This window comes from Carcharodon carcharias, chromosome 13, assembly GCF_017639515.1.
Source record: "Carcharodon carcharias isolate sCarCar2 chromosome 13, sCarCar2.pri, whole genome shotgun sequence".
NCBI classification, from domain to species: Eukaryota; Metazoa; Chordata; class Chondrichthyes; order Lamniformes; family Lamnidae; genus Carcharodon; species Carcharodon carcharias.
The window spans coordinates 129,789,583-129,806,674 of NC_054479.1; the positions used below are offsets into that span (position 1 = coordinate 129,789,583).

Sequence of the window (17,092 nt, forward strand, 5' to 3'; positions counted from 1 at the left end):
CACTCTATCCAGGCCTTTCAGTATTCTGTAAGTTTCAATCAGATCCCCCCTCATCCTTCTAAACTCCATCGAGTATAGACCTAGAGTCCTCAAATGTTCCTCATATGTTAAGCCTTTCATCCTGGGATCATTCTCGTGAACCTCCTCTGGACCCTCTCCAGGGCCAGCACATCCTTCCTGAGATACGGGGCCCAAAATTGCTCACAATATTCTAAATGTGGTCTGACCAGAGCCTTTTAAAGCCTCAGCAGCACATCCCTGCTTTTATATTCTAGTCCTCTCGAAATAAATGCCAACATTGCATTTGCCTTCCTAACTACCAACTCAACCTGCAAGCTAATCTTAAGAGAATCCTGGACTAGGACTCCCAAATCCCTTTGCACTCCAGATTTCTGAATTCTCTCCCCATTTAGAAAATAGTCTATGCCTCTATTCTTCCTACCAAAGTGCATGATCTCACACTTCCCCACGTTGTATTCCATCTGCCACTTCTTTGCCCATTCTCCTAACCTGTCGAAATCCTTCTGCAGCCTCCCCGCCTCCTCAATACGACCTGTCCCTCCACCTATCTTTGTATCTTCTGCAAACTTAGCCTGAATGCCCTCAGTTCCTTCATCTAGATCATTAATGTATAAAGTGAAAAGTTGTGGTCCCAACACTGACCCCTGCGGAACTCCACTAGTCACCTGCCGCCATCCTGAGAAGGACCCCCTTTTCCCCATTCTCTGCCTCCTGCCAGACAGCCAATCTTCTATCCATTCTAGTACCATGCCTCTAACACCATGGGCTCTTATCTTACTGAGCAGCCTTCTGGAAGTCCAAGTAGATAACATCCATTGGCTCTCCTTTGTCTAACCTGCTCGTTACTTCTTCAAAGAATTCTAACAGATTTGTCAGGCATGACCTCCCCTTGATGAAACCATGCTGACTTTGCCCGATTTTACCACGCACTTCCAAGTATTCTGAAATCTCATCCTTAATAATGGACTCGAAATTCTTACCAACAACCGAGGTCAGGTTAATTGGCCTGTAATTTCCCAATTTTTGCCTCACTCTCTTCATAAACAAGGGGGTTACATTAGCGATTTTCCAGTCCTCTGGGTCGCTCCTTGACTCCAATGATTCCTGAAAGATCACCACTAACGCTTCCACTATCTCTTCAGCTATCTCCTTCAGAACTCTGGGGTGTAATCCATCTGATCCAGGTGATTTATCCACCTTCAGACTTTTCTGTTTTCCTAGCACCTTCTCCTTGGTAATGGCCACCATACTCATCTCTGCCCCACGACTCTCTTGAACTTTGGGGATGTTACTCGTGTCTTCCACCGTGAAGACTGACGGAAAGTACCTATTCAGTTCCTCCGCCATTTCTTTGTCCCCCACTAATACTTCTCCAGCGTCATTTTCCAGCGGCCCAATGTCCACTTTTGCCTCTCTCTTACCCTTTACATATCTAAGAAAATTCTTGCAACACTGTTTTATATTACTGGCTAGTTTACCCTCATACTTAATCTTTTCCCTCCTTATTTCTTTTTTAGTTGTCCTCTGTTGGTCTTTGTAGGCTTCCCAATCCCCTGGTTTCCCACTGCTCTTCACTGCATTGAATGCTTTTTCTTTAGCTTTTATGCTGTCCCTGACTTCCCTTGTCAGCCATGGTTGCCTCGTCCTCCCTTTAGTATGCTTCTTCTTCCTAGGGATGAATTTTTGCTGTGTCTCCCAAATTACTCCCAGAAACTCCTGCGATTGCTGATCCACTCACTGTCTTTCCTGCTAGGGTCCTCTCCCAGTCAATTCCAGTCAGCTCCTCCCTCATGCCTCTGTAGTTGCCTTTATTCAACTGTAATACCAATTTGCACACAACCATCTCCCGCCGACAGAAATGTGATAATGACCAGATAATCTGTACTTGTGATATTAATTGACAGATATATATTGGCCAGGGCACTGGGGAGAACTCCCCTGCTCTACTTTGAAATAGTGCTATTGGATCTTTTATGTTCACCCGAGTAGACAAATGGGGCCTCGGCTTAACATCTCATCTGAAAGAGAGCACCTCCGACAGCAGCATTCCCTCAGTACTGAGATAAAAACAAAAAAACTGCGGATGCTGGAAATCCAAAACAAAACCAGAATTACCTGGAAAAATTCAGCAGGTCTGGTAGCATCGGCGGAGAAGAAAAGAGTTGACGTTTCGAGTCCTCATGACCCTTCGACAGAACTTGAGCTCGAGTCCAAGATTCAACTCTTTCTTGGATTCGAACTCAAGTTCTGTCGAAGGGTCATGAGGACTCGAAACGTCAACTCTTTTCTTCTCCGCCGATGCTGCCAGACCTGCTGAGTTTTTCCAGGTAATTCTGTTTTTGTTTTCCCTCAGTACTGCGCTGGATTGCCAGCTTTGATATTTGTACTCAAGTCCTGGAGTTGGACAATTGGGATAACCACATTCCTTTTTGAGGGGCTTTGTGTCCAGTTGGAATGTCTTGATGTCACTTCTTGTTGGAATGACTAATGTCACTTTGCAGTGACTTTATTCCAGTTGCAGTGGCTACAGACCTGCAGCTCCTCCTCTTCTGAGCTCTCGCATTCCTCCAAGCTGCTGCTCTCGCTGCTGCTCAGGGCGCTGTCCAGCAGCTCCTGGTAGAACTCCTCCACCACCTCCCCGCTCTCGCCGTCCAGCAGCGCCCACAGGAGAACTCCAGCCAGCTCCTGCATCCCCTCTTCCAGGGCCTCCTCGGCGCACTCCCGCAACATTTCCTCCAGCATCTCCCGCATCATGTCCTCCTCTTCCTCCATGTTGTCCTCCTCCTCCTCCTCTTCCTTTCCCTCCACCGGCTCTTCGGCTGGCATCTCGCCCTCGCTCACAGTCGCCGCCTCCATCTTCTGCAACAGCAAGTGAGCCTTTTCCCCGGCTGCAAACAGCAATGTTACCTCAATCCGACCGCCACCATTTTGTTGTTAAGGTGGTTGCTAGGAAACGGCAGGAGTGCGGGGTTGGGGGTGGGGGTGGGGGTGGGAGGCGGTGTTTTAGCCCACTCGGCCCCATGGGAGCTGTAGTCCGCCTGGAACTACAACTCCCACATTGCACCGCTTTTGCACATGCGTATTCACGTCACATTGTGCCTTGGCAAGTAGCCTTGAAGCCAAGAGTTCACTGGTTGAAAGTTATTGGATTACAAAATTGTTTTTTTTTCTCTGTAGGTAAACAGGGAGAAGAAGCTAAAAATAATAATTGATACATTGTTGGCAAGGGTTGGATAATCATAAAGAGTGAGATTGACATTACAATTGCCCTTAATGAGAGGCAGTTAACCTGGGTTCCTGCTTCTGAGATTGAACCAGGAACTCGTGTTGGAAGGTTGTCAAGGTCTTGGAGAGGGTGTAGAGATTAACTAGAATGGTACCAGGGATGTGAGATTTCGGTTAACTGGAGAAACTAGAGAAGCTGAAAAGATTATGGGGAGATTTAATACAGTTGTTCAAATCCATGAAGGATTTCGATAGGGTAAAATAAGGAGGGTCTGTTCCAAAGGATGTGCATTTAAAGTAATCTGCAATCAGTTGTTATGATCTGGAATACACTGCCTGAAAAGATTGTGGAAATAGATTCAATAGTAACTTTCAAAGGAAATTGGAGAAATACTTGAAGGCGAAAAATTACAGGGCCATTGGGACTAGGTGTTTTTTTAAATTCATTCATGGGATGTGGGTGTCACTGGCCAGGCCAGCATTTATTGCCCATCCCTAATAGCCTTTGTTCCGAGGGAATTTAAGAGTCAACCACAGTGGGTCTAGGAGTCACATGTAGGCCAGCAGATTTCCTTCCCTAAAGTGAACGAGATGGGTTTTTGCAACGATCGACAATTGTTTCATGATCATCATTAGACTTTTAATTCCAGATTTTCATTGGATTCAAATTCCACCATCTGCCGTGGCAGGATTTGGACTCTGGTCCCTGGAGCACTACCCTGGCTCTCTGGATTCCTAGTCCAGTACACCATTCTCCTACCCTTGTTCAAAAAGAATAATTGGATTGCTCTTTCAAAGAGGCTGTGACAGCCTCTTTGTCACAGAGGCTGTGTCATTGTGCTGTATCATTCTATGGCTCTAAATGCAGATCTGCATTGAGGACAGGATCAAGCTTGGCTGTGGTGGCCTACAGTCAAACACCTGGGGCACAGCAACTTGCATTTAGTGATCTTTTCACATGGAAAAACATTCCAAGTCATTTTACAGATGAATAATCAGATGCAAATCAAACAGAGAAATTTGAAGGGGTGAACAAAAACTTGACCAAATGAGTGGTGTTTAAGGAGGACTTTTTTGTTTGATCTGACTTTACTTCTTTCTATCCTTTCTTTGCTTGTATCTCTTCCTGCATTGCTGTTCCTGCTTCTCTTATTTCCCATCATTTCAGATAGGTTGAAATGGTTTCACAGTCACATTAAAAATCATCTGCAATTGGAGCCCATCTCGGCCGAAATTAACTCAGCATTCTGATAGGAGGGGTAACACTTTTTACCACATCCTTTACTTATACTTGTTCCAAAGCTCCCAACCCAACTGATTCTAAAATAAGAGGCATATTGGATATCTATATCCTTACAGGAACACAGAGAGGAGAGAGATGGACAGTGCTGACATGCAGAGACACAGATAGATGGATACAAACTCATACAGATAAAGACCAACACTGAGAAAGGGAAATAACTATTCACTAAGAATTAGAGAGAAAGAAACAATTACAAGAAGACACAAAAAGTGGCAGAGTCACAAATAAACAGTGTTAACATTGCCAAAAACTGAAACACCATTCAGATTTTACTTTTTACTATTTGCTTCTTATTGAGATTGTGAGAGACATGTTGATGACATAGGCTGCATAGAATTCAACATATCTTCTGATAATGCAATGATTTACATTTTCATAACGACTTTAATGCAGTAAAACATCCTCAGGTGCTTCACAGGAGCTTGATACTGAGCCACATAAGGAGATATTAGAGAGGAGACCAAAAGCTTGATCAGAGAGGTAGGTTTTAAGGAGCATCTTAATGGAAGAGAGAGAGAGAGGCAGAAAGTTTAGGGAAGAAATTCCAGAGCTAAGGGCCCAGGAAGCTGAAGAAACGGCAGCCAATAGTAGAGCAATGAAAATTGCAAGACCCCAGAATTTGAGAAGATCGCGGGAGGGGTATTGGGTTGAAGGAGGTTATAGAGTTGGGGGTGGTCAAAGCTATTGAGATTCATAAACAAGGATGAGAATTTTTACTATTGACACAACACAGCAATTTTCTTTTTCTGTTCCTCTCATTAAGATGCTTAGTCAGGCTGAGTTTGACCCCCTTGGGTGCCAGATATTGACTAGTATCTTATGCAAGAGGATGTGACCAAGACTCACCTCTTTGTGTGAGGCCAGACAGTTAGTATCATGGTTGACATTGACTACCTTCATTTGACATCTAGATACATGTGAAATTTACAGTAGAATCCTAATATCTCCTTCTGTGGCTTGGTGTCACACATTATTTTATAATGCTCCTGTGAAGATGTCTCTAACATAAACTGCCTTTAAGAGGAAACATAAAATATGCATAAGGGAGAAAGGAATAGAAAGTTATGAAGATAGAGCTAGATGGGCCGAATGTGCTGATTCTGTGCTGTAAATTCTATGTGATTTGATGTAATGTGGTAAACAAGAACACATGACCAGGAGCAGCGCAGTACAATTAATATCCCATTCATAGCATTGATTTTAACAAAGGCTCAGTGACCTACTTTGCTACAATCAATGGTTCTCTTTAGCTATGGTATCTGATAAGAATGTAAGAAGTAAGAAGGCCCTCTCGCTTGCTCTGCCATTCAATACAATCTTGGCTGATCTTTAGCCTGAGTTCCACTTTCCTGCCCAATCCCCAAATCCCTTGATTTTCCTAGAGTTCAAAAATCTATCTAGTTCAGCCTCAAATATACTCAACGACTGGGCATCCAACAATCCTCTGGGGCAGGCAGCCGAACTCCACTGCCGAAACGGGGCCTGCCGCCATTTTGAGTGGGCGGGCCAATTAAGTCCTGCCCAGCAGCCTTCCCGACAGGTAGCGCTATGCACTTCCTGTGTTGGGGGAGGGAGGGATCTCCATCTGTCAAAATGCGCTCTTTCGCGCATGTGCACAGCTCCCTGAGATCAAGTGTTGCCTCAGGGAGATTACTGACAGGTAAAAAAATTCCAAAAATAGAAGAATATTAAAATTATTAACATGTCCCCCTCGTGTGACAATGTCACACAAGATGGGACATGTTAATAATTTTATTTTATGTTTATGAAACTTTTTAAAAAAGGACATGAAGTCTCATCCCGCCAGTGGATGAAGTTTCATGTATAATCAGGAGCCCACTGGGGCTCCTGGCCTGCCCACCGGCCTTAAGGTTGGACGGGCAAGGTCTTTAACAATCTTAATTAGCCTGTCAATGGCCTTAATTGGCCATTGACAGGTCAGCGGGCAGACAGCTGACTTCGCTGTCCGCCCACCTTCCTGAAAATTTAAAGGGACCGGGATGACGTTGGGCCCTGACGTCATCCCGCGTCATTTTCCTGTCAGCGAGCAGGCCCCACCTCCAAATCACCGACAGAAAAATCCTGGCCCTAGTATAGAGTTCCAAAGGTTCAAAACTCTCGAAGTGAAGAGCTTCCTCTTCATCTCTGTCTTAAATGATCAGAGCCTTATCCTGACACTAATGCCCCTGTTTCCAAAATCTCCAGCCAGGGGAGACAGCCTCTCAGCATCCACCCATTAAGCTCCCTCAGAAGTTCATCTTTCAATGAGATCATGTCTCATTCTTCTAAACTGCCAGTCCAATACACTCAATTTCTCATCATAGAACAACACCCTCATTCCAGGAATCAAGCTGATGAAACTTCGCTGCATCGCGTCAAAGAAAAGTATATCCTTCCTTAGGTTAGGAGACAAAAACTGTCCACAGTGATCCAGGTGTCATCTTATCTAAGTCTTCTACAATTATAGCAAGACTTCCTTACTCCTATACTCTAGCCCCTTGCAATAAAGACTAACATGCTAATTTGCCTTCCTAATTACTTGCTGTACCTGCATGTTAACTTTCTGCGTTTCTTGTACAAAGACACCCAAATCTTTCTGAACATCAACATTTACAAGTTTGACATCTTTTAAAAAATATTTTCTATTTTTCCTATCAAAGTGAATAACCTGACATTTCCCCACATTATACTCCATCTGCCACCTTATTGCTCACTCACTTAACCTGTCCATTCGCAGCCTCTTTGTGTCCTCCTCTCAGCTTACTTTTGCAATTAGCTTTATATTGTCAACAAACGTGGATACATTACTCTCAGTACCTCTATTTAAGCCATTAACATAGGTTGTAAATGATTGAGGGCCCAGCACTGACCCCTGTGACACCAAGCTCATGAGTTACTAAGCCCACTTGTGCAATGTAAATCACATCCCAGAGCTTCTCATCAGTTCTGCCATTTTTACTTTGTCAATATTAATTGAAAGCAATTAAGGTACCGCAAAATGAACATCTCCTCCAATTTCCCAAAATAATTTAACTGGGAGATTAATGGGTGCCTGGACATTTATTGTTACTATTCAAACAAACATTTGTATAGTGCATCAGATCCACTCAGGGCCACAGTGTATGGTGAACTAGAAGATCCCCATCAACTTTCACAATTTCTTTCAATCTTTAGTTTTGGAATTCAATAGGTGAATGTTCAGATGAGAGTTCTCATCATTTTCCCTACTTAGATACCGGATTAAAATGTTCATTACTGACCTTAGATTGTTGATATATATTTATCATACAGAGAGAACATAGCACCTTTCAAGACCTCAGAATGTTCATTATAACTTTGAATTGTCACTATGCTAACCTTTTCACTAAGAATATTCCTTCCTTCTGCCTTTTGGTTCCTAGTTGGTTAAGAACGCTTAACTGATTCATCTTGATTGTGTTTCTTGTTCTTCCGATAAAACTGAAAACAACACAGCTAACATTTTAAATAAAAACTGCAAATGCTGGAAAAACTCAGCAGGTCTGACAACATCTGTGGAGAGAGAAAAAGTTAACATTTTGAGTGTGTATGATCTTTCTTCCGAGCTAAAGAGGAGTAGAAATGTGATGAAATTTATACTGTTTAAAGGGAGGGGGTGGGGGCTGGGGAGCAAGTGAAGCTGGATAGAAGGCCAGGTGTCATGGACAAAAAGACAAAGGTAGTGTTAATGATAGTGGTAAGGGCTAAAGAAGATGCTGATAGTGGCATAAAGTTAAGAAAGCAGAATGTGTTAATAGCAGAACAAGGGTGAGCACTCTGTGAAAGAATAACATGGAACAAGTATCAGATGGCCCTTTTGGGGTTGGGGTGGGGGGAAGGGGCAGTGGTTGGGGAAAAAGGATGGAAAAAGGATGGAAAAAGGGTTAAAAGGGGGATAAAAATAGAGATAAAACAATGAATAAAAATGAAAATCAGTGGATAACAAATAAAAATAAATTTTAAAAAAGGGGTGAAGACAGGGAAGAGAGAGTTCATGGTCTGAAGTTGTTGAACAGTCCGGAAGGCTGTAAAGTACCTAGTCGGAAGATGAGGTGCTGTTCCTCCAGTTTGCGTTGAGCTTCACTGGAACATTGCAGCAGGCCAAGGATGGACATGTGGGCAAGAGAGCAGAATGGTGTGTTGAAATAGCAAGCGACATGGAGGTCTGGGTCATGTTTGCAGATAGGCCAGAGGTTCCTCAAAGCGATCACCCAGTCTGCATTTGGTCTCCCCAGTGTAGAGGAGACCACATTGGGAGCAGTGAATGCAGAAAACAAAATTGAAGGAGGTACAAGTGAAGCGCTACTTCACCTGAAAGGAGTGTTTGGGCCCTTGTATGGCGAGGAGGGAAGAGGTGAAAGGACAGGTGTTGCACCTTCTGCGATTGCACGGGAAGGTGCCATTGGAAGGGGATGAGGTGTTGGGGGTGATGGAGGAGTGGACCAGGGTGTCCCGGAGGGAACAGTCCCTACAGAATACTGACAGGGGGGTTGAGGGAAAGATGTGTTTAGTTAGCTAACATTTTAATTGACAAACCGAGATGAAGGGACAGGTTCCTTGTGCACCACACTAGACCCTTCATGCATCATACTAGAACCTGTATGCATGACACCACTTTAAATCCCAGCATGGCATCATGACTTCTTGATTACCCTTGGACAATATAAATTGTGAAGTAGCAATTATGTGACAGGAAACTTGGGATTTAAAATAAAACTTAAGTTAACTTTTGTCTCTGATACGTTCTACCCTGAAGTGCAGTGACTGATATTATGTGGATTAAAATCTGTAGATTACAGGAAGACAAGCAAACAAAGTTGGGGGGTGGAGTAAAGGCACAGCAAAGATTTGATGTCCAAGAGGAAAAGGACTTAAGAGCAGGATGCAGTGACATAGGGAAGAATGTGCGGAAACGTATATGTGAAGTTTAAGAGGAACAAAAGTGAAAAATTCAGAGAACCAAAGCCATATTAATAAAATAGCATGAGATAATGCTTTTGACAAAGGAAGAGTGGAGATTAAAGGGGAGAGAGTGGCCGGCTGTAAAATTCACCATCGTTTTCTACACCCAGGAAGCATCTCCAGTAGATTGCTACCTCTGATAAGTGGATGGAATCACTGTTAGAACATAAGAATATAAGAAATAGGAACAGGAGTAGACCATTCAGCCCCTCGAGTCTGCTCCCTCATTCAATAAGATCATGGCTAATCTTCTTGTGTTTCGATTTCCATGTTCTCATCTTGCCCCGATAACCTTTGATTCCATTGCCTAACAAGAATCTATCTACCTCTTCTGTAAAAACATTCAACGACCCCGTCTCCACCACCTTCTAAGGCAGAGAATTCCAAAGTCGCATAACCCTCTGAGAGAAAAAATTCTCATCTCTGTCCCAAAAGGCATCCCCTAATTTTAAAACAGTGCCCCCTAGTTCTGGACTCACACACAAGAGGAAACACCCTTTTGACATCCACCTTATCAAGGCCGTTCAGGATCTTGTGTACTTCAATCAAATCACCCCTCACTCTTCTAAACTCCAGTGGAAACAAGCCCAGTCTGTCCAACCTTTCCTCATAAGACAACCTACTCATTCCAGGTATCAATCGAGTAAACCTCCTTTGAACTGCCTCCAATGCATTTACATCCTTCCTTAAATAAGGAGACCAAAACTGCACGCAGTATTTGAGGTGCGGTCTCACCAATGCCCTGTATAACTGAAGCATAACATCCTTACTTTTATGGTCAATCCCTCTCGTAATAAACAATAGCATTCTATTAACCTTCTTAATTACTTGCTGTACCTGCATACTAACCTTTTGTAACTGATGTACTAGAATACCTAGATGCCTCTGCACCTCAGAATTAAGCAGCTATTCTCCATTTAAGTAATATTTTGCTTTTTTCTTCCTGCCAAAGTGAACCACTTCACATTTTCCCACATTAAACTCCATTTGCCAAACCTTTGCCCACTCACTCAACCTTTCTATATCCATCTGCAACCTCCTCATGTCCTCTTCACAACATACTTTCCGACCTATCTTTGTGTCATCTGCAAATTTAGCTACAGTGTAAGTCGTAAAAAGTTGAGGCCCCAGTACAGGAACCTGTGGAACTCCACTCATCACATCTGCCAATCAGAAAAAGACCCATTAAGACAAAAACAGAAACAGAAATACCTGGAAAAACTCAGCAGGTCTGGCAGCATCGATGGAGAAGAGCACAGTTGATGTTTCGAATCCTCATGACCCTTCAACAGAACTAGGTAAAAATAGGAAAGGGGTGAAATATAAGCTGGTTTAAGGGTTTGGAGGGGAGGTGGTAGGGGTTGTTGGGACAAGCAGCCAGTAATTGGTGGAGATAACCAAAAGATGTCACTGACAAAAGGGCAAAGAGGTGTTGAAGGTGGTGATATTATCTAAAGGAATGTGCTAATTAAGAGTAGAAAGCAGGACAGACAAGGTACAGATAGTTTTAGCGGGAGTGGGGTGAAGGAATACTAAAAGGGCTAAAAGGTAGAGATAAACAATGGGTGGAAATACATTTAAAAATAATGGAAATAGGTGGAAAAAGAAAAATCTATATAAATTATTGGAAAAAACAAAAAGGAGGGGGAAGAAATAGAAAGCGGGGTAGGGATAGAGGAGACAGTTCAAGATCTAAAATTGTTGAACTCAATATTCAGTCCCAAAGGTAGTAAGATGCCTAGTTGGAAGATGAGGTGCTGTTCCTCCAGTTTGCGTTGGGCTTCACTGGAACAATGCAGCAAGCCAAGGAGAGACATGTGGGCATGAGAGCAGGGTGGAGTGTTGAAATGGCAAGTGACAGGGAGGTTTGGGTAATGCTTGCGGACAGACTGAAGATGTTCTGCAAAGCGGTCACCCAGTCTGCGTTTGGTCTCTCCAACGTAGAGGAAACCGCAGTGGGAGCAACAAATGCAGATGATTAAGTTGAAGGAAGTGCAAGTGAAATGCTGCTTCATTTGAAAGTTGGTGGAAATGGGGGAAGATGATCCTTTGAATGAGGAGGCTGGTGGGGTGATAAGTGAGGACAAGGGGGACCCTATCATGTTTCTGGGAGGGAGGAGAAGGCATGAGGGCGGATGCGCGGGAGATGGGCCGGACACGGTTGAGGGCCCCGTCAACAACCGTGGATGGAAAACCTTGGTTAAGGAAGAAGGAGGACATGTCAGAGGAATTGTTTTTGAAAGTGGCATCATCGGAACAGATGTGAAGGAGGCAAAGTTTAATTGACTGCCACTTCTCTTCAAGAAATGCCTACCTTGAAGAGGTTCTGTTCTACTCTCCATCAGGATTTCATATCTCTCTTTTGCCTTGTTCACCTTCATTGCTTTCCATTTCTCTCCTGGTGTTTGACAAGGTGTTTACTAAAACCCACTTTCACAGCCATATCTCCTTTCTCGATGACAGTCTCCGTCTCCGACTTACCCCACGTGGATTTCAACTGAAATTCTAACCCTCATGTTTCAAACCCACCCAGGATTACAGGTATTTCCGGGACATACATCATTCCTCGGACTGCTGTTCCCCTCGCATTCTGAGATCCAGACTCAGTGCCATGCGCCGCCATACGAACACACTCGATCTCTCCCTCCAGTAGCACCACCGCACCCTTTTTCAAAGCTGCGCCTGCCCCCAATTTCATTTTATTCTTTGTCTCATCCGACGCATCAACAAGAAACTTTTTCTATTTCTCTCAAGTGCTAGGGAACGCAAGCTCCAACAACTCATTGACACCAACACCCATCCAGAGCCCTCCACCCCTGCCTGTCCCTCTGTCCCCATCCCGTCTTCCAATCCCAGCCCCGGCTGTGTATTCGTTATACCCCCTGACCTTCCCCTCTCCGACGCTGAATGTTCAGTGCTCAGCAAAGGACATAGTTTCATACCCTTATGCCCTCATCTCAATGAATTTCAGGCTCGGCACGATGCTGAACTCTTCTTCCGCCGCCTTCGTCTCACTTCTTTGGGCAGGCATCCTTTCCCTGTTCAATAGATCCTTTTACCCACCTCCAATATTCTCCCTCCACCTGGACCCCTCCCTCTGGATTCTTACCTTCTCTTGATCTTTTCCTTCAGAATTGTCGGCGTGACATTAGTCGTCTCAATTTCTCTGCTCCTCTCACCCATTCTAACCTGTCTCTCTCTGAACTTACTGCACTCCGTTATCTCAGGTCCAACCCTAACATTGTCATCAAACCCGCTGACAAGGGTGATGCTGTTATTGTCTGGTGCACTGACCTCTACCTTGCAGAGGCTGAGGGTCAACTCGCAGACACTTCCTCCTACCTCTCCCTGGACCATGATCCCACCACTGAACATCAAGCCATTGTTTCCAGGACTGTCACTGACCTCATCTCCTCTGGAGATCTTCCTCCCACAGCTTCCAACCTGATAGTCGCCCAACCTTGGATGGCCCGCTTCTACCTCCTACCCAAAATCCACAAACAGGACTGTCCCGGTAGACCGATCGTGTCAGCCTATTCTTGCCCCACGGAACTCATTTCTCGCTATCTTGATTCCCTTCCCTCTCCCCTTGTCCAGTCCCTTCCCACCTACATCCGTGATTCCTCTGACATCTTATGTCACATCAACAATTTCCAGTTCCCTGGCCCCAACCGCTTCCCCTTCACCATGGACGTCCAATCCCTCTACACCTCATCCTCCACAAGGATGGTCTGGTGGGTCTCCACTTCTTCCTCGAACAGAGGCCTGAACAATCCCCATCCACCACTACTCTCCTCTGTCTGGCTGAACTTGTTCTCACACTGAACAATTTCTCCTTTAACTCCTCTCACTTCCTCCAAATAAAAGGTGTGGCTATGGATACTCACATGGGCCTCAGCTATGCCTGTCTCTTTATGGGGTATGTGGAACATTCCTTGTTCCAGTCCTACTCCGGCACCCTTCCACAACTCTTTCTCCGGTACATCAATGATTACTTCGGTGCTGTTTCATGCTCTCGTCGGGACCTGGAAAAATTTATTAATTTTGCCTCCAATCTCCACCCCTCCATCATTTTCACATGGTCCATCTCTGACACTTCCCTTCCCTTCCTTGACCTCTCTGTCTCAATTTCTGGTGATAGACTGTCCACCAATATCCATTACAAGCCTACCGACTCCCACAGCGACCTCAACTACAGCTCCTCACACCCCGCTTCCTGTAAGGACTCCATCCCAATCTCTCAGTTCCTTCGCCTCCATCGCATCTGATCTGATGATGCCACTTTCAAAAACAGTTCCTCTAGCATGACCTCCTTCTTCCTTAACGGAGGTTTTCCACCCACGGTGGTTGACAGGGCCCTCAACCGTGTCCTGCCCATCTCCCGCGCATCCGCCCTCATGCCTTCTTCTCCCTCCCAGAACCATGATAGGGTCCCCATTGTCCTCACCTATCAACCCACCAGCCTCCGCATTCAAAGGATCATCCTCCCCCATTTCCGCCAACTCTAACATGATACCACCACCAAACACACCTTCCCTTCACCCCCCCCCCACCTCTCCGGCAGCATTCCGTAGGGGTCATTCCCTCCATGACACCCTGATCCACTCCTCCATCACCCCCTACTCCTCAACCCCCTCCCACGGCAACTTCCCATGCAACCGCAGAAGATGCAATACCTGCCCCTTCACTTCCTCTCTCCTCACCGTCCAAGGGCCCAAACACTCCTTTCAAGTGAAGCAGCATTTCACTTGCACTTCCCTCAACTTAGTCTACTGCATTCGTTGCTCCCAATGCGGTTTCCTCTACATTGGAGAGACCAAACGCAGACCGGGTGACCGCTTTGCAGAACACCTTCGGTCTGTCCACAAGTATTACCCAGACCTCCCTGTCGCTTGCCATTTCAACACTGCCCGCTGCTCTCATGCCCACATGTCTCTCCTTGGCTTGCTGCATTGTTCCAGTGAAGCTCAACGCAAACTGGAGGAACAGCACCTCATCTTCCAATTAGGTTTACAGCCTTCTGGACTGAATATTGAATTCAACAATTTTAGATCTTGAACTCTCTCCTCCATCCCCACCCAGCTTTCCGTTTCTTCCCCCTCCTTTTTGCTTTTTCCAATAATTTATATAGATTTTTCTTTTTCCACCTATTTCCATTATTTTTAAATGTATTTCCACCCATTGTTTATCTCTACCTTTTAGCCCTTTCAGTATTCCTTCACCTCACCCCCACTAGAACTATCTGTACCTTGTCTGTCCTGCTTTCTACTCTTAATTAGCACATTTCTTTAGATAATATCACCACCTTCAACACCTCTTTGTCCTTTTGGCTGTGATATATTTTGGTTATCTCCACCTATTACTGGCTGCTTGTCCCAACAACCAGCTTATATTTCACTCCTTTATTATTTTTATTTAGTTCTGTTGAAGGGTCATGAGGACTCGAAACATCAACTGTGCTCTTCTCTGCCGATGCTGCCAGACCTGCTGAGTTTTTCCAGGTATTTCTGTTTCTGATTTTGTTTTGGATTTCCAGCATCTGCAGTTCTCTGCTTTTGTAAAGACCCATTAAGGCCCGCCCAGCATGACGCGCACCCAGAAGTGCTTAGCGCTCCCTGTGCAGGCAGGGGGAGGAGGGAGAGTTGGGGCCTGCACGCGAAAGAGCGCAGAAATCTCCCTGAATTTTAATAAAACATTTTATGTGATTTATAAACTCTTCACGAAGCTTCAACCCACCTATGGATGGGGTTTCATAAGAATTGTAAAGGCCACCTGGTCTCTTTGCCTGCCCGTCAACCTTAAGGTTGGACGGGCAGCCCAGACAATTAGTTTCATTGGTTGTTAAATGGCCTTAATAGGCCTTTGACAGTTCGGTGGGTGCGCAGCTAACTCCGGTGCGCGCCTACCGAACTGAAAATCGGAATGACGTGCGGCGACATCTGGACATACACCCGACGTCACTGCAGGTCATTTACGTGTTTGTGAGCGGGGCCCACCCCCACATGCCAACCAGAAGATTCAGACCATTGAATATTTCCAGCATATTTTTGTTTTTTTATAAAATGAACAAAAATAAGAGGCTATTATGTAAACTAGAACAGGTTTCCCTTTTTTCCCCCAAGAGCAGATGTTAACATTGACAACTGGTAAAACTAATGTATCAGCCCCACTGACAGACGATTAAGGTAAAGTTATAGAAAAGTACTTGCATTTATATATTGCTTTTCACAACACCAGGTCGTCCCAAAGTGCTTTACAGTCAAGGAAGTATTTCATGAGGTGCAGTCATCATTGTAGTATGGGAAACATGGCAGCCTTTTTGCACACAACAAGCACCCACAAACAGCCATGTGATGATGAGCAGATAATCTGTTTTAGTGTTAATTCCCCTGCTCTTTAAATAGTACAACATCTACTTAATTGAGGCCATGAAAGATGGTAGCTTTGACAGTGCAGTGCATACGAAAATACAAATTAGGAGCAGGAGTAGGCCACTCAGGCTCTCGAGCCTGCTCTGCCATTCAGTGAGATAACTGATCTGACTGAAACCTCCCACCTACCCTGATAACCTTTCACCCCCTTGTTTATCAAGAATCTATCCACCTCTGCTTTAAAATATTCAAAGACTCCCTTTCCAATGCCTTTTGAAGAAGGGAATTCCAAAGACTTACGACCCTCAGAGAAAAAAAATCTCTTCATCTCTATTTTAAATAGGCAACCCCTTATTTTTAAACAGTGACCCCTAGTTCTAGATTCTCCCATGAGAGGAACCATTCTTTCCACGTCCATCCTGTCCAGACCCCTCAGGATCTTAAAAGTTTCAATCAAGTCGTCTCTTATTCTTATAAACTCAAGTGGATACAAGCCTAGCCTTGTCCAACCTTTCCTTAGAAGACAATCTACCTATTCTTGGTATTAGTCTAATAAACCTTCTCTGAACTGCTTCTAATGAATTTACATCCTTCCTTAAATAAGTAGTACTCTACTGCATTGAAGTATCAAGTCTCAGGAGTGAACGCATAACCTTCTGACTCAGAGGTGAGAATGCTACCATCGGAGTCATGATAGCCTTGACATCAGGGGAGCTAACACAGCCGCCCTATCTATTCCTTGTAGAGGGTTGGTCAAAATTGGACTGTTTGAACCCTTCTGGGCATTCCAGAAAAAGAAAGGCTTTGTAACCAATAAAATGTGGCTGAAATTTAACTGGGCTCACAGCCCAGGTATGAGTCACCTTCTTCAGGACACAAGAAAAGAAAGTTGGGAGGGAACAAAACACTTCCAATCATGAGTCTCAATCAGAGCTCATTGATTATGAACCTGCACCTTCTACTTGTGCATTTATTGTCTACATCATTTATGCTTTTTAGTATTTGAAAAGGTTTGACCTCTGCCAGCCACTCCCTTACCCTCACAAACAGACACATTTTCATTTCTTCAGTGAAAGTAAGTTCATAGAATTGATGTGTTGTGGGGTATCTAAAAGATACTTGACATAGAGTCGACCGTAGGTAGACTCAGCAGCAGTCCTTCATTTAGTACAATGGGAAATGCTCTTTTAGA

At 44.5% G+C, this 17,092-nt stretch overlaps 1 protein-coding gene across 1 annotated transcript in view; it reads right to left on the reverse strand.

Annotated features, from left to right (window-relative positions):
* LOC121286156 (leucine-rich repeat and guanylate kinase domain-containing protein-like) overlaps positions 1-2,877 on the reverse strand; it is a 56,443-nt gene extending 53,566 nt beyond the window's left edge. Inside the window, exon 1 of the mRNA XM_041203137.1 lies at positions 2,554-2,877. Coding sequence (XP_041059071.1) covers positions 2,554-2,877 — 324 coding nt within the window. The remainder of the gene's footprint in view (positions 1-2,553) is intronic.
* Between the last annotated feature and the right edge of the window lie 14,215 nt (positions 2,878-17,092).